Here is an 18,760-nt window from a genome sequence, read left to right on the forward strand (position 1 = left end):
GAAATACAGCTGACCAATGATGGCTATATGGGGACGAGCATGTTAAAGGGGTTTTCCAGGAAAATACTGTTGATGACATATCCTCGGGAGAAGCCATCAATAGTTGACTGACTGGGGTCTGCTGCTTGGGACCCCAGCTGGTCAACAGATGAGGCGACCGCTGTCAGCGCTGCAATACACAGGGTTATGGAACTGAAGCTTTTGCTCTGAACAATGAAGTGGCTGGCGCTTGTAACTGCAGGCACAGCTCCCATTGATTTTAATGGGACTCCAGCCTGCAATTACAAGCACCAGCCACTACACAGGGGTTGGAGCAAATGCTTCCGCTTCATACTTGTGTATTGCGGTGCTGACAGTGGGTACCCGATCAGCTGGGGTCCCGAGCGGCAGACCCCAGCAGATCAACTATGTCCCATTCTGAGGATAAATTATGAATAGTATTACCCTGGGAAACCTATATAATAATTGTTCGCCCCCATACAGCAGATCATCTGCCTGTGGGAACAATACGGACAAGCATTGACGTACACAGTGAATATCAGAGATTACCTGCTCCTCCACCTTGAAGTAGCTTGAGCAGAACATACATGCAGACAGTCAATGCCAGAGCGTGCCACGCAGCGCCCTCCGTCATCAGGTCCACTATAAAAGGAGACAGATTACACAGACTTACAAGACAGAATTAAAGGGCTTCTTCAGATGTATGTACATAAAGCTTAATCATTGTACAATGGAAAGTTTTACAACTTTTTAATAGACTTTAGATGACCACACATTTTAGATAGATGTCGGTCAAACGCTCGTTCGCAGGACAACTATTCTTCCGGATCTGTGTAACCAGAGATTTAAATTTAAAGCTTTATTGGCAGAACCAAATAAACATTAGCATTACCAAAACAGGTAGAAAAGAAGGGATGAAAGATGAGGGATGAAGGATAGAGGGCCAATGAGGGATAGTGACAAAGCCTCCACAAGACAATATGTTTTTGTATATATTTACAGGCTTTCATTCCACGTTACCAGGTTCCGCTTATGCCGCTCACTCACACATGCATTCGAAACCGCAGTGTTTTACCACGATTTCGCGCTGTGTTTTCGGACGCATTATACAGCGTTTGACAGGATTTTTTAACGCACCCCAACACTGTGATGGGTTATAAGGTGCGTTAAAAAGCGCTAAAATGCACGAGAATAGAGCAAAGAGTGCTTGAACGCTAGTCTGCCGGCCCCAGTGACATGAATGGGACGTATTATAGCATTTAGTGCGGCGCTTGAAACACCACGCTAAATACTGTAAAAGGCGGGCTGTGCGAGAGCAGCCTTAGGCAGGTGGAGGCTTGTTACAGCGTATCGGAGATCCTTCTTCCAATGAGTTGTGCTAGTTGGATGCAATCATGATGGCTTTTCAACTTCTGGGTGCAAAGAATGAATGTTGCCATTCACTGACAGAAAGCAGAGATCCGGAAAATTGAGGAACTGCAATATCAAGCAGATCAGCAAGTTGTAGAAGAAGGATTATGATTCAGTTATGCAAAACCTCCTGGCGACTCCTACAGCAGAGGAAGGGTGTGCTCACACAAGCGCGTTTTGTGCGTTGTGAGATACACAAGACTTACGCTGAAATAGACCCCATTGTATTCAATGGGACTAATTACATGTGTGATGCTTCTCCCGCAATGATGCTGGAAGATAGAACATGCTGCGATTTTTCAGTGGGTGCGAAAAAAAAAAATGTATGTACATGCACGTTTCATGCAAATGCAATTTTTTACTTTTCCTACTGAAAATACACTACCGTTCAAAAGTTTGGGGTCACATTGAAATGTCCTTATTTTTGAAGGAAAAGCACTGTCCTTTTCAATGAAGATAACTTTAAACTAGTCCTAACTTTAAACAAATGCACTCTATACATTGCTAACGTGGTAAATGACTATTCTAGCTGCAAATGCCTGGTTTTTTGTGCAAAATCTACAAAGGTGAATAGAGGCCCATTTCCAGCAACTATCACTCCAGTGTTCTAATGGTACAATGTGTTTGCTCATTGGCTCAGAAGGCTAATTGATGATTAGAAAACCCTTGTGCAATCATGTTCACACATCTGAAAACAGTCTAGCTCGTTACAGAAGCTACAAAACTGACCTTCCTGTGAGCAGATTGAGTTTCTGGAGCATCACATTTGTGGGGTCAATTAAACGCTCAAAATGGCTAGAAAAAGAGAACTTTCATCTGAAACTCGACAGTCTATTCTTGTTCTTAGAAATGAAGGCTATTCCATGCGAGAAATTGCTAAGAAATTGAAGATTTCCTACAACGGTGTGTACTACTCCCTTCAGAGGACAGCACAAACAGGCTCTAACCAGAGTAGAAAAAGAAGTGGGAGGCCGCGTTGCACAACTAAGCAAGAAGATAAGCACATTAGAGTCTCTAGTTTGAGAAACAGACGCCTCACAGGTACCCAACTGGCATCTTCATTAAATAGTACCCGCAAAACACCAGTGTCAACATCTACAGTGAAGAGGCGGCTGCGGGATTTTGGGCTTCAGGGCAGAGTGGCAAAGAAAAAGCCATATCTGAGACTGGCCAATAAAAGAAAAAGATTAAGATGGGCAAAAGAACACAGACATTGGACAGAGGAAGACTGGAAAAAAGTGTTGTGGACGGAAGAATCCAAGTTTGAGGTGTTTGGATCACAAAGAAGAACATTTGTGAGACGCAGAACAAATGAAAAGATGCTGGAAGAATGCCTGACGCCATCTGTTAAGCATGGTGGAGGTAATGTGATGGTCTGGGGTTGCTTTGGTGCTGGTAAGGTGGGAGATTTGTACAGGGTAAAAGGGATTCTGAATAAGGAAGGCTATCACTCCATTTTGCAACGCCATGCCATACCCAGTGGACAGCGCTTGATTGGAACCAATTTCATCCTACAACAGGACAATGACCCTAAACACACCTCCAAACTGTGCAAGAACTATTTACAGCAGAAGCAGGCAGCTGGTATTCTATCGGTAATGGAGTGGCCAGCGCAGTCACCAGATCTGAACCCCATTGAGCTGTTGTGGGAGCAGCTTGACCGTATGGTACGCCAGAAGTGCCCATCCAACCAATCCAACTTGTGGGAGATGCTTCTAGAAGCGTGGGGTGCAATTTCTCAAGCTTACCTCAACAAATTAACAGCTAGAATGTCAAAGGTGTGCAATGCTGTAATTGCTGCAAAAGGAGGATTCTGTGACGAAAGCAAAGTTTGATGTAAAAACAATGTTATTTCAAATACAAATCATTATTTCTAACCTTGTCAATGTCTTGACTCTATTTTCTATTCATTTCACAACGAATGGTGGTGAATAAGTGTGACTTTTCATGGAAAACACAAAATTGTTTGGGTGACCCCAAACTTTTGAACGGTAGTGTACATGCGATTTTCACAAGAATGAAAAACCGCACATTTAGAAATAGCATGTTTCACGCACATCTCAATGCATTCGCGTTAAACATCGCAATACGACAAGCTGGATATCGCGCTCGCCCGTGTGAACGCACCCCAAAGCGGCGACGCATCTCACCTATAGTCTTATAGTATATGGGGACAAAGACATTAATGACTCGCTCCACTCCCATCAGTCCCATGCAGAGGAGAACCAGAAGCTGCAGCAGAACGTTCCCTCGAGGCCACAGGTACGGTACAAGAAGACGGACCTTCTTCCAGAAACCCTGCCAGGTGGATTCATTTGGGTTTCTCAAGAGTGGCTGATACAAGAAAATAATAGCAGATCAGTCAATGGATAAGGATGACTTGTGTTACATGCAAAACGACAGCGGCCGTAACAAAACCCAACAGCCCCCTAGTGGTCATGCAGTTAATACAGCTAGATACAACATTAGCTTGGTCAAATTAGAACATTTACTGTAGAAGTGAATGAGAACGAATGAATGTTTGGCATTTAAACTGAACGCTTAGTGAATGAGCCGACGATGACTTATATGCTGCATAAAATGACCAACGAGCGAAAAGCAAACGCTTTATAGTTCATTGTTAAACCGTTGGCTGCGTTTAGACTGAACCATCATTCACTTTCACTCGTCTGAACGATTTTTTGAATAATAATCATTCCGTGTAAAAGATCTTGAATGCCGATCTAAGCGCTCCGTCCGTGTAAATCGGACAGCGTGCAGACAGATGAGTGTGTAGTGTCTGATGCAAGTTGCAACCATCCTAAAAAAATTCTTTGAGCCTCTAATTTTGCGCATCAAGATAACCAAATTGCGGTAATGCTGTAGGTTTACGGACGACACACGGCATTGTGACAAATCACAACTTCGGACCACCACCACAGACAAAGACAGTAAGGCCTCCTGGCCACGGCCGGGTCACATTCCGCCTGCAAAATCTCGCAGCGGAATCAGACCAGGCATCCCCTAGAGACCCTATACTCACCTGTCCGGATCGGCCGGGAGTGTCTCACCCGGTGCGCATGCGCAGTGCAGGACGCATTGGCGCTGGGCTGGATTCCCGCGATACTTCCGCAGTGCCCACTGTGCAGAATATCCCGGGACGGACGATTTCCATTGACTGCAATGAAAGCCGTCCGTGAGATTTTCCACACAGAATAGAACATGCTACAATTTCCCCTGCGAGCAGAAAAATCGCAGTTGATTTCCGCTCGTGGGCATAGCAGAATCGTTTACCACAGCATATATATTGACGGATATTGCAGCGGGATTCGTGGCGGGTGTCTGACCGTGAATTCCGCAGCGATAATCCGTCTGTGGGCATTCAGCCTAAAGGTGCTTTCACAAGGGAAATTATCGTTCAAAAATGTGTTCGCTTTTCGTCAGTCGTTCATTTTATGTAGGCATAAAAATCATCGTTTGCTCGTTTACACTTCGTTACGTGCGAACAGCGAACGTTTACTCCTTCTCATTTACTGGTCCAATGAACGACTTACGAGCGAACGATTTATCTTCCTGTATAATCAGGCCGCACGAGCAAAAGAGGCGAAGAACTCTGTCATTGTACGTTCATGCGAATGATAAAACGCTCCGCGTACGAGGAGCCTTAGAGGCGATCCCCATTACAAGCCCCAACAACTACTGGGATCCACAGCCACCTTGGGGCGACCCCCTAAAAACACCCCACACTTACCATGTCGGACGCTAGCTACAGGAGTATCCCAGCCACTACCCCCCTCCCCGGTTGCTACACTAAATCTACATAATCCCCCCGGCAGGCGGACCGCGAGGTTATACAGCGGTCTGTGAGCAGACACACGTCCCCCTCTATACACAAACCACTGTGTAGGATGTATGGCTGCGGGGCTACAGTGGGCCGCACACATTACGGAAGAGGACGGTGATGGTGGAACAACTTCTGGGCGGTCACTTTGCAGACACAGCCGTAATCACTTACACCCATATTGACCCTTATAGTCGTTCAAACGGGCCATAAATGTTCAGCAGGTGAAGTACAAGCGATCTTTCGTCTGACATCACTCATTCGCAGTGGGGGTCATCTGCCTAACATGCCCACAGCGCCACACGAGGATTGAGCTGGTGTAGATTTGCAAAATAATATACTCCAATTTCTGGCATAAGTTATACTAAATCTGTCAGACCAAGGGAGGCTCCGCCCCTTCTACCAGGTCCGTCCACCTTCTGGTAAAGTTGCGCAAAATCGAAAAAAGTCGCTTGTTTTGGGCAAAAGGGTCGTGTAATAAAATAAGCAACTTTTTTTTATACCAGAAACTGGCACATAATAAATTTCCCACCTGATGCCGCTATCTGCCCGCCTCCCTCACCTGCGTGTTCTCTATGTCTCTTTCGTCTTCGTTGATGAGCAGGATGTACGGCTTACGTGGGCGTCCGGGAGCGACAAATCCCAGCAAGAAGAGGAACAATGTGCAGAGGTACCGCAGAATCCACAGTCCAAACTGTACCTGTAAAGACAAAGTCACATGATGAATACCCAAAAGACAACCTCCGTACCTCTAGAGCCGGACACTTTATTAGAGACCCCCATCTAGCAGAGCGTTGGACATCCCGCGGTCATCACAACTACAGCAATTTGTCGTGGAGTAGATTCCACCAGGTGATGAAATCGTCCTGCAGGAATATCGGCCCCTGCGGACAGGAAGCTTCTTGAAGTTCCTGCAGATTAAATGGAGGTGCTGACATGGTCTGATCACATAACAGGAAGGGGTCAGCAATTCAGGGGTCAGAGCGGGTTGGGGGCTCTAATGAAGGGGACATTAAGTGTGCAAGAATGATCAGTCTACATGACATATACTAATGGGGAGACTCCAATCTACTTGGAATTTGGTGTACTCAAATTAAGTTGGTTTCACAGTCTGTGATGCATCTACCTCAAAAACTGCCTACAGGGGACACAGACATTCCTGTCAGTTACTGATGTTGATCACACAGATATAAGAGGAGATCTACTATATATATTGGAACTCTCTGCCTGAGGACGTGGTGATGGTAAAATCGATGGAGGAGTTTAAGAGGGACTAGATGCCTTTCTAGAGCGCTGTGATATTACAGGATATAGACATTAACTAACCATCAGGGAGGTTGTTCCGGCTCTTACAGTCAGGTAGCAACTTTCAAAACATTGACCCAGGGATTATTCTGACTGTCATTATAGAGTTGGGAAGGAATTTTTACCTCAAATGGGCTAATTGGCTTCTGCCTCATTGTTTTTTTTTTGCCTTCCTCTGGATCAACAAGAGGGGATACAATAGGCTGAACTAGATGGACATTGTCTCCTTTCAGTCCAACATACTATGTTAAGGCCCATTTAGATCCAATGATTTTCACTCAAAAATCGCTCAAAGCCATCTTTTGAGCGATAATCGTTGTGTGTAACTGCACTGACATCATGCAGTTTTCGTTAAGCAGTCGCTGATCGTTCTCTATCAGCATGCTGAAAGACAACAATGAGCCTTATCAGGAGTTCACAGCGGGATAAAGCTGATACTATTGCTTCAGCTGTATCCTGCTTCATGAACACAGGCAGGGTATAAAGAACCAAGCGGTCCAGCTGTGTTCTGCATACCTCGCTCGGAGCGCTCAGCTGTATAACAGTTGAGCGCTCTGAGAAGAGACCAGCTGGATGCAGAAGACAAGCAGCCCCGCTCAATGAAATATTTTCATTGTTTGGGTGGCTATGAACGCAGTAACACACATTATGTGTTGTTTTTCTAAAAACATTTTTGGAATATTTTATCCATTTAAAACTGACTTTTTTGTAGGGAAAAAAATGCATATTTTTTTTATACTGAATAATTTTTCTTGCAATGTTATTGCATTTTCTTTGAGGCCATTTTTAGTCGCTTACGGGAACATGAATATGCGATTGTTGCATCGCTAGAATAGTACACTGCATTACTTATGTAGTGCATCCTACTAAGCCTATTAAAGCAACCTATTAAACTCTGCAGGATGCGGGGCCTAATAGGCTGAGATACATGGCAGACATGGAGGCGTTTGTCAGACTTCCTTCTGCCACGGGAACCTATTGGTACCTTGCAATCACATCGTGGGATGCCGATGGGTGACAGATCCTCCTCCCCTGTCATTTGCTAACATGCTGCATTTGCTATTGTGAAATGTAAGGGGTTAAAACTGCCAGGATCTGAGGTTTCTGCTGTTAGAGCAAGAGCCTGGCTGTCAGTAGTCAGCTGAGCCACCGCCTTAAAAAAACAAAAAACTTTTGTGCGGGTTTAAAGCCTATTAGTGAGGTCAGTAAAAAGGCGTATTGCGGTCTCTAATGGGTTAATAATACTGCACTCATAACTAAGTAAAAAGAACAGGTAGAAATGGCAGAACTCACCTTCTGTGCCACATTGTCCATCGCCGTCCACCACCAGTGCGGACTCATCCATGATATGAATGCCAGGTTCTCTGCAGCAAAGGCCAAGGCCCAGAGTAGAAGGAGCACCACTCCGTGGCCCCGACTCCGCTCTCGCTCCAGAGCCCTTGTCCGCTCCAAATGTAGCAGCCAGATGCTGAAGCCCCAGGCCGCCGCGGACAGGCAGCCGTGTACAACCATGTACCCATACAAGACACTAGTGCCCGCAGCTTGCCAGATGAGTCCCCCTAGGGCCTGGCCTATCAGCACAATGGATAGCGCCAACTGCAGACGGTAAAGGCGAGACTTGGGTATATACTTGGGCTCCATTGTCCGGCTATGCTTGGCGTAAAACACTGACTGCAGCGTCCCCAGAAGAAAAGACAAGCTGAGAAGAACGGATGGGACCAGGGTGAAGTAAAAACAAGGAGACAGTCCATGGTCCAGCCATGCCTGGGACACACTGCCATTGTGCTCACAGTAGCTTCCTAGTACCGCCATTCTTCAATAGGGGTCAAATACCTGGAAAAAACAAATATTGTTACTACAGTGAAATCCCTTTAATCCGGCATCTGATAATCCAGAAACTCAACATAGAAAACTGATTGGGACATTACATTGATTGAAAGCTAATTTTACATTAAAGTATAACTAAGCCTAAACTTTTTCAAAACTTTTGACATATCATAGTAACATGTCAGAAGTTGTGATGGGTGGGGGTCTGGGTGCTGGGACCCCCCATGATTAAAACAGAATGGCTGAAACACTCAACTGAGTGCTATACCTGTAGGTTAGGCTGTTGTCGCAGACTCCATAGACTTTCTATGGAGCCAGTACCTCCCTGCTCAGAACAAGAACATCCAAAAATTCCAGAAAAGTCCAGAAACTCTGCCATTTTGGGGGAGGGGGGGGGGGGTGTTTTTACTTTTGCACAATAAAAACATGTTTTTAAAGGGAAAACAATTGAATCTACATGTTAAGACCCAGAACATTTTTGTTTTCCGGGCAATATTTTTTTTTTTTTTACATTTTTGGGGGTATTTTATCCATTTAAAACAGTTTTTTTTACCTAGCTGGATTTTTTTCTTCAAATTAAACTTTATTGAGGTTTTTTAAGACAATTTTTTAGTCCCTGAAGGAGACTTGAAGATGTGATTTCTAGAGTAGTACACTGCAATACTTATGTGCTGCACTCTACTAGGCCTATGACAACAGCCTATTAGACTCTGCCGGAACTGGGACCTAATAGGCTGAATTACGTGGCAGACATGGAGACCTGTGCCAGATTTCCAGCTGCCATGGGAACTCATTAGTACCTTGTGATCACACTGCAGGGTGCCGAAAGAGCCCCCTCCCTCTGTCATCTGCTTAAATGCTGCAGTTGCTATTGATTGTGGCATGTTAGGGGTTAAACTGCTAGGATCTGAGGTTTCTGCGCTTCTGGCTGTTAAAGCAGGAGCCTGGCTGTCAGTGGTCAGCCAAGCCACCGCCTTAAAAAGACGTATGTGCAGGCTTACAGCCCATTAGTGAGATTGTAATCGACATTGGTTCTGACCCAGCTGGAAAATAATTGTACTACTTTCCACCTCTGTGAGCGATACCTGGGTCACTCCGGGATGTTAGCAGCCATCATGAGGTCAGCGCTGTGCGGGGGAGGGGTATCGGACGCAGTATGGATTGGATCGCTGTAATTATTATTATGCTATCGGTTAAGCTGCCTATTATCGATTGCGTAATGTTGATATTGTGGGACGTCTATTTCTCAAACGTTTCATAAGTCGAAACTAAAGAGAAACAACAAGGAAGAGCGCAGAACGACTGCTGGCCGCCGCAGGCATTACGTAACTGGCGAGCAGAAGCTTCATCCTTCATCCCTGGAAGATCAGCATCCACAGAGATTACTTGAAGCATCACACTAGCGATCTGAACGCAATAGTGACGGCATAGCGCCTAGAGATCTCCTAGTCTGCTCCGATTCTCAGACGGGAACGGCGCGTGCCAATGTGTCGTGTTCAGGACTGGATGTTTGAGTGCTGTCCGATGCCAATAGCGCCCGATAGTCTCAGGCATAATTTTGAGTCCCGTCTGGCGCAGAGTGCTAAGGCAGCAGAAATGCAGTTCTAAGCTCTCGCTCATGACCTGAAGGTTGCGGGTTCAATCCCCGCTTGATTCAGGTAGCCGGCTCAAGGTTGACTCAGCCTACCAGCCTTGCGAGTTTGGTAAAATGAGCACCCAGCTTGGTGGCGGTAGTAAATCAATTACCTGAATTATTCTCCGGGTTGGCACGATTCCGGCGCCAACAAATTTATACAGTTTTTTTTATGTTTTGCTATTTTTGTACATAAATATTTTTCTTTTTTTAAGGATCTGCTTTTGTGTCGCCGCATTCCAAATCCACTGACGGCGCTCTATAAGGGCTTGTTTTTTATGGGATGAACTCTAGTCTTCATTTATCCAACTTTTGGGAACGTATAACATTTTGATCACTTTTTATTCCATTTTTTCCAAGATTAAGAAAATCTGCAATTCTGCTATGTTTTTTTTTTTTTTGCAGCATAAATCATATGGTAAATTAATTCCGGCGGCCGGAACGATTATGTCAATAGTGAATTTATATCGGTTTTTTTTTTCTTGCAACTTTTTCACCCTTTTTTTTTTTTAAAATGTATTTTTTTTATTGCCGCTTTCAAAGACTGTAACATTTTTCCTTTTTTGTCAATGGTGCTGTGAATGTTTTTTTTTTGCCGCATGAGTTGTACTTTTTAATGGTACCATTTGTTTATCCATGCGACATTTTGATCACCTTCTATTATGCTTTTTGTAAGCCGAGAAGCAAAATTAACTATTTTTACCACAATTTTTTTTAAAATCATGTGCACCAAGTGGGTTAAATAAGGTACTTTTTACATGGCGATACCATATTTGTGGATTTTTTTTTTTAACATAGTAAAGGGGGGAGAGGAGGGATTTTGACATTTTTATTAGTTTTTTTTCATATTGTGCGGTAACTTTACATTACTGTCAACCGTACCTCCCACACACAGTGCTTAAAGAGCATGCGCAAAAAAAGAACGCGATATGCAATATCTTGCCGCATATTACATGCCAAGAGAGAGTGTATGGAGATTTGTCGGGGCGATACGTGCGAGTAACCCACTCGTCTGAGAGAGCCCTAACTTTTTATTATTATCCTACAAGGGGACTTGAATATCACCATCTTTTATTGTTCTTATAATACACTGCTATATTCAAGTAAAACAGTGTATTATAAAACCTATATATGGCCCACCAAGAGTCTGAGCCTCACAGGCCACCGTAGCTGGCAGACCCAGAGGCCATATTCAAGCTTCTAGTTGCCATAGCAACCCTGTAATCCCATTGTGGGGTCCAATGGGTGACAGAGGGAGCCCCCCTCCCACCTCTGTCAGCCTTTTACATGCTGTGCATTGACCGTGGCATGTAAAAGGTTAAAGAGTGGGAATCAGGGATTTCTTGGGCCCCCGTTGTTAGAACGAGTGCCAGGATGTTATTTAACAGCCGAACACCCATTTTCCCTGGCACTGGAGACCCGTGCCACGTTTCTGATACAGCCACTGTAAAAAGGCGGTTTTGGCAGTTCTTAAGGGGTTAAAGTTCAAGTTTCTGCAGCAAGTTTACAGCTCCTGGTAGTTGTGCGACTTTCTTATACAGATGACAAAACGAATAGAGATGAGCGAACCTACTCGTTTCGGATGTTTTTGCACTCGAGCACCGCTTTTTTCAAGTAAATGACTACTCGGACGAAAAGATTTGGGGGCGGCGTGGTGGAGCGGGGGTAGCAGTGGGGAACAGGGGGGAGCTCTCCCCCCCCACACTCCCCTCTGCAACCCCCCGCTCACCCCTGGCGCCCCCCGAATCTTTTTGTCCGAGTAGTCAATTACTCGGAAAAAGCGGTGCTCGAGTGCAAAAACATCCGAAACGAGTAGGTTCGCTCATCTCTAAAAACGAACATTCCCAAACACAAGCAGAGTTTTTGTAGCCGTATTTACACCGCCGATTTCCCCATGCGCGTTGTGAGATTTACGGAAATAGAACCCATCGTTTTCCATTAGGTCTATTTACAAGTGCCTTCTTCCCCTCGCAGTGAGATGGGAAAAAATGCAGCATGTCCTATTCTTTTGCGGGATCAGCCATTATTTGCCACGGACAAGTTAAAAATCACATCACACTTCCATGACCATGAGAGCGTGAGGAGATTTTTACATCTTCCTACTGAAAAAAAAACGTGATTTTCTCGTGTGTGAAAAATGTGCATAAAAGAAAAAAAAATGGAATGTTCAGTGATGTAATGTAAATACGACCCTAGGGCGGGCTCACACAAGCTAAATCTCATTGCGGATTACGTGCGCATAATACGCGGTGAATGGAGTCCATGAAAGTACATTGATCGTCACATTCACAATGGCTGCCATTTCTTTTATGCGAGTATTAGGCTGGCTGCACACGAACGGGTCGGATTCCTGATCTGACCCTGTGCCCGACTGGCGTCTGCGAGTAGCTGTCACTTGTCTTTTTTCTTGGTACTACGGATGGGCCGCACGGCTCGCTGTCGGACATACGCTGTCCAGTTTTTCTTTTTAAATCCCTGCTTTCCCCACGACGTTGCTAGGCGATGACACAGAATACGCGACCTTTCCGCAATGTCAATTGCGGAAGGGCCGCAGGTCAGACGCCTTTCATTGACTTCAATGGAAGCCATCTGCGCAAAAATAGAACATACTGCAATTTTTCCTCTAAAAGCGGAAATCGCAATTGATTTCCGCTCGTGTGCAGGAAGAAGCGCTTTTCCACAAAGTGTAACAAACGGTATTTGCTGCGGATCCGCTGTGCGGACGTCGACCGCGGATTCCACAATGCAAATCCGTACGTAAGCAGGCAGCCTCATGCTCGTACAGCCCTATTGGTCTCTATGGGCGTGCAAGAAACGCTGTACATATGCAATTACATGGCGTACATGCGGCGTTTATACGCAACGTTGCTAAACGAGCGAGAATTTTTTAAAAAAAGGACGCCTGCGCATAACAGTGACTGCAAGATTTGCGGTCATGTGCCGTCTGAAATCCCTGCAATACGCCGGCTCACATAGCGGTAAGATGCGTCATATATATGCACACAAGGGGCGAGCGCGATGTCGAGCTCGGGAATGAAACTCGGCCCAATATCGCGCTCGGGCATGTGTGGTTTTCCCATTGATGCAAGGTGTTTTTGTGGCAAAACCGCCTGGCATCACTGAAGGGAGGCAGCGATCCTCCAGCGCAGCTTACAGCTGGGGATTCCCAATGTTTCCAATAGGAAACCTCATTTCGCACCCGCACAGCCCTCACACGCCATACAATGTTTTTGCGGGCCCCATTGAAAACAATGGGCAAGGCATTCCGTGGTAAGGGCCAAAGATAGGACATGCCGCAATTTTATCAATGGGGTTCATATTTGTGCATCTCTGCGATTTATCTTGTCCGTGTGAAACCGGCCTAAGGCTAGCTTCACATGTGCGAGGGTGATATCGGGCTGTGATTCACGGCCCGATATCGTACTTTCCACCATGTGAAAGCCCTGTGGATGCGAGAGGTTTTATGTGAAATCAGACTCACATCACTACGGGAAATCTCTTCATTCCCGCAGGGATGAAGGGATTCCCCTCTGCCGAATGGAATTCCCCCCCTCAGACTGTCAAATGATGAAGGGATTCCCCTCGACCCGGTGATAACGGGATTCTCCCCATGGAGGCTGTCAAGGGATTCCCCCGCCGTGGCTGTCACATTGAAAACAATGGGCGATATCGCAAAAAGATACAACATGCTGCGTTTTTTTTCCCACGCAGCATCACATACGTAAAAGCATCGCAAATGAGAGCGAAACCATTGAAAGTCATTGGCTTCATAATTCTGGGTTCTCACTCGCTCCCGCATCGCCGTATGAAACCAGCCTTAAGCTACATTTACATAAGCGTTAGTCTCACACTAGTTTTGTGTGCTGCAGGACACACAAAACTCGCGCGAATATGAATTCTGTTCTTTTGAATGGAGTCGTGCACACGAGCGAGGCTGTAAAATAAATCGCTGCATGTCCTATTTTTTCGTGTCCTCGGAACGCACTGACCATTGTTTTCAACGGGACAGTCAAACACCTCGCAAGGCGCGCGATGTGAGGTTTCCCGCTGAAATCAATGGGAAACACTTGGCGATCCTCCGACACGCGTAAAATAAGCGCTGGAGGATCGGTCAGCGGAGGGCTGCCGCTCAGGACCCCCAGCAATCAGCTGATCTCAGCCCCGCACACACTGCAGCAGGGCCGGACGTCCGCATGAGGGTCGGGGGCCGGAATAGCAGTAGAAGGTGCGACTTCCATTGATTGCAACGTCAACATCCAGCTCAGGCGTCAATACAGCAAGGGGCTAAACGCCTGGAGTACCCCTTTAAAGGCCAGGTCACATGGGCGTGGGCGCATTTCACCCGCACTGGCATGTATTTGTGTGTGCAAATTCACATGTTTGTGCACAGAAAAAAAAAAAAAAAAAGCACAAAAACAGCATTGATTGCGCACGTATATGTGCAGACGATATGCAGGTTTTCTGCGCATGGCGCACACATTTAAGCAAGCCCATGTATTTTAATAGGCTCTTGCGGTATGTAAATGCGCACCACAGGTCATGTCATGGTTTTTTCCATGCAATCAAACATGTGAATACATACACTCATGCACAAAATTTGCGCCTGTAATACGCCCCTGTGAAGTGACCTTAAAGCTAATTGGTTGCCAGGGGCAACTACTCAACTTTTTGTTTGCACAAGTTCTGAGAACTCCCCCCATGGGTGTCCCCTGCACTCACCTTATGGAGTCTGATGGAGGTCTCTTCTCTCTACTAACAGGTCATGCTCTCTGTAGTGGAGGCAGCTTGTGGCAGTCTCTGACTGTCTCTTCCTACCCTCTCTGTAGGGTGTATGGTAGTCTCTTGCTGTCTCTCTGTTTGCAGTCTCTGAACTTTGTCTATTTGTATACAGCAGTCGCTCAGCTGGGACTGTCTCTCTGTTTGCATGCAGCAGTCTCTGAGCTCGGGCTGTCTGCAGCTGTCCCTCCGTTTACATGCAGCGATCTCTGTGCTGGGGCTGTCTGCAGCTGTCCCTCTGTTTACATGCAGCAGTCTCTGAGCTCGGGGTGTCTCTCTGTGCTGGGGCTGTCCCTAGATGCCCTGCAGTCTCTTGCGATCTCTTGCTGTAATACAATGCAGAGGTTGCAGCCGGTGTCTGTCTCTAGCAGTCTATGGGATGACTTGCAGTAGCTGTCAGTCTCTCCAGCAGTCTCTTGCATGCAGGGCGCATGTTCCTTGCAGCCGGCAGCGCGCTCCCGGGTCCCAGCGCCCGCAGTGTTAGCAGTGACTCAGCAGGTGTGCTGTGTACAGCGCCGCGTACAGTGACTCAGCATCAATCACTGTGCTGTCATCAGAGCCGCTCCTGTACTCAACACTGCTTATTTTTATTAAGAAAAAACTTGGAATTACAGATTTTCAGTTTTTTTACATCATGATAGCAAAAGTTTTGCAACTTTTTCATATACTTGATGAACCAAATCCTCACCGTGTCAAGAACTATAGTTTCAGTAAGTGAATAGAAACATGTTTTAAAGGGAACCTGTCATCACTTTTTAGCACATTAAAGGATGCGCCCCCCTCCCCCCCCCCTTTTTTTTTCATTGTCATTTTTCCTCCCCACTTTAAGAAAAACAAAACTCTTTTGTTCATCCATGCAGTCGCTGTCTGACGTCTTGTTTTTTGCGGGACGGGTTGTATTTTCCAATGTTACTATTTAACGTACCATATAATGTACTGGAAAATGTTTTAAAACTCTAGAACAGAACTCGCACGTTAAAAGGCTCCGTTATTTTCATTGTATCTATTTGCATAAGCGAGTTCTCTGAGACCGCCGGTCCAAGGCAGAAAGATCGCTGCACAGTTGCAGGGTTTTTGGGCAATTTTCGCTTAGGAATCGCCCATAAATTCCTATGGGAGCACAAAATAAATTGCAGCATATTCACATTCTACGCAATTTGCATGCAAGTGCAATGCATTCTTTTTCTATTTTAATTAAAGGAACAACATGCAATTTTTTTCACAAGCGTGAAAAACACGAACGTGCAGTGATGCAATGTAATCCGTTTTTTTGTACAAAAACATGGCACTCGCTAAAAACTTGCACGCCTTAGTTCGACGTTTTTGCGCTATGAATGAGGCTTTTTTGCGTGCTTGTCAGCGTATTTTACCGTGCGCAAAGGCGCACCGATTGAAATGGTTAATTTCTCTAATGAGTTCCAGATGTGTTCTATTTCCAGCGAATTTACAGCGTTTCATCTCCTTGCGTATTGAGTGCGCATTTGAACACCCCCCCCCCCCCCCCCTCCATTGACTTCTGTGGGGACCTTTGGTGTGCAAATATGTAGAAACATGTTCAATTTTTTGGGCGCAACTGAAATTTGCGTGCCGAAATATGGAATATGTGAATGAACCCATTGACATCAATAGGGTCCACTTTTTGCATGTTGTGCGCGCAAATACGTCCGTGTGAAGCCGGCCTTAGGGTACTTTTATACTGGTATTGTGCATTGCGAGATGCCATTATTTACAATGGGTGTATTGGCATAGGCGATTTATTTTTTGTTTTTTTTTGTTTTTTTTTTTCTCGGAGCGATGCTGTAAGTTAGAAAAATCACAGCATGTCCTGTTTTTTGGGCGATCGCCCCCATTAGTTTCAGTGGGTTCAGAAAAAAATCCCATTGAAATAGCGTGAAAATCGCATCTACGGGGATGTGGTGCAGTTGTCTTGAAGAATCTGGCGCACTTGCATAGAAAATGTTTGAGTGTGACGGACGTATATCGCACTCGTGTAAATGCAACCTAAGGCCGGCTTCACACGGGCGAGATCTGTGCATTGCGGGATGCCCGGTCGCCAGATTTATCACCCATAGAACATGTATGGGACCATCTGGGACGCCAACGTCCGTTCGGAGGTGCCGTTGCAGATCCACCACAAAATTCTGGGGGAAAAAAGTGTTGCATGCAGCTCTTTTTCTTCCGGTTAAATGCCAGCTAGCTGAGCGGAAACCGGACGGACCCCATTATAGCCAATGGGGTCTGTTCGGCGCTATTCAGTTCTGTCATGAGACGAACCCCTTAAGGCCGCCTGCAGACGAGCGGGTCGGATCCGGCAGCGAGAAATCTCGCCGCGCGATCCGACCCCAGAGCCTGCAGGGACGAGCGCGTACTCACCCGCGCCTGGCGGCCCCGGCTCTTTGATGTGCCGGCTGCCGCGCAGCCGGCGCATGCGCAGACCGGAGCCGGTGGCCAGGTGAGTGCGTACCCCGCAGGAAATCAGAACATGCCGCGGTTTGTTTGCCGCGCGAGATTTCGCGCGGCCAAACCGCGGCCGTCTGCATAGGAGTGCGTATTGTAATGCACTTCTATGCAGACTTTCAGCGGCGGAAATCCCGCGGCGGGATTTCCGCTCGTCTGCAGGCGGCCTAATAGTTAGGGGATTCTCCTTTTCTGTAACCCGAATGGAGGAGGAAAACGGAACCCCCGCCACACATGTGAAACCACTCCGCCTCTACTGTTTCCGTAATACCCGACAAGGTGGTCAAGAGACAGCCGCGGCCTTTTCATCTAAGCCGTAAAGCGCTAGAATGCGACAACCTCTTTGTGCATATTTTGCATGCATCGCACAAAACGCGCATGTCAATGTCGTCCGTGTGAATGCGCCCTTAGTCATCTAGTGTGAGACTTGATGTTCTGCTACTCAGGAGTTAATCACATTCGCACTAGCAGCCAGATATGGCGCCAGAGGTTCTCCTGGATCGCTGGAGCCGTCAGATATTGATAAATCACAAATCAGCTACGGAATAAATGGCGAGTAATAGAGCCGTCGTGCGCGATCGATCACATGTGTATCCTGGTACAAGCCAGATATTGACCTGGGGCATAGAGTGTTACAAATCACACAACCTGCTTGTTGGAGCCTTACGGGTCTGTTACTAGACGGGTGACAACCAATATGGCTGCCATGACATTCAATCACACATCCTCCAGTCTTACATTTGCCCCTGCGGTTGCTGTAAGTCTACTTTTCCAGACCCATGGAGCTCGGGTCTTGTTCACATCTGTGTTGTGCTTTCCGTAATGAATGGAAACCAGTAGTGTTGATTCACCATCTGATGGAGGTCAGTGGTGCCCAATGGACGGCACTGGCGTATAATCTGGTCTGCCACATTCTGTTGTAGTGCCCATCAGGGAAGAATAGCACTTCATGCTAAGTTATTCTTCCCATTATAGTGACCCCCCTGCTTATCCATAACCGGAGGGTTGTTTTAAATATGACAGAACCTCTAATGCAAATGTAAGCAGGACCTTAGAAGGGGTTAAATAAAATGTTTATTAAAGGGGCTATACAGAATTAGAAAACCATATCTGCTTTCTTGTGTGTGTGGTATTGCAGTGTGTGGTATTGCAGCTGAACCCCAATTGAGGCTGAGCTTTAAAGCGGTTGTCCGGTTGCTGGACTACTTTTTAGGGTGCGTTCACACGAGCGTCGGCGTTTTTACGTTCGCACGTCCGCAGCGTATAATCGCCGGAAAGACCGTTTTTCGGCGTTCATGACCAGAGCTAGAAAGCGTATTATCGTTTGTTCCTACTTTTCAAACGATCTTTTCGGCTATCGAAAATACGTTGGCACGTATTTCGGTCGCGTATGTTCCGTTTTTTTGCGGGTTGCCGTTTTTATGCGCCGTAAAATCGCCCGTGTGCACGAATACATTGGAAACCAACGCCTCAGAGGGTCACGCATAACGCGCCGTTTATGCGCTCGTGTGAACGCACCCTCAAGTAGAGCT

General features: G+C 46.2%; 1 protein-coding gene across 2 annotated transcripts in view; it reads right to left on the bottom strand.

The window, feature by feature from the left end:
- The window catches only part of ABCB6 (ATP binding cassette subfamily B member 6 (LAN blood group)), a 48,522-nt gene that overhangs the window by 27,043 nt on the left and 2,719 nt on the right, over positions 1 to 18,760 (bottom strand). The window contains exons 1-5 of one of the 2 annotated variants that reach the window (XM_066575498.1): positions 14,715 to 15,225; positions 7,829 to 8,368; positions 5,793 to 5,930; positions 3,561 to 3,744; positions 550 to 642 (exon numbers count right to left, since the gene is read on the bottom strand). In XM_066575498.1, the coding sequence (XP_066431595.1) occupies positions 550 to 642; positions 3,561 to 3,744; positions 5,793 to 5,930; positions 7,829 to 8,347 (934 nt within the window). In that variant the 5' untranslated portion in view covers positions 8,348 to 8,368; positions 14,715 to 15,225. Of the gene's footprint in view, positions 1 to 549; positions 643 to 3,560; positions 3,745 to 5,792; positions 5,931 to 7,828; positions 8,369 to 14,714; positions 15,226 to 18,760 lie in introns of those variants that run through there. The other variant, XM_066575499.1, reaches the window with a different exon arrangement.

Source organism: Eleutherodactylus coqui, chromosome 8 (genome assembly GCF_035609145.1).
Source record: "Eleutherodactylus coqui strain aEleCoq1 chromosome 8, aEleCoq1.hap1, whole genome shotgun sequence".
In the NCBI taxonomy this organism is placed as follows: Eukaryota; Metazoa; Chordata; class Amphibia; order Anura; family Eleutherodactylidae; genus Eleutherodactylus; species Eleutherodactylus coqui.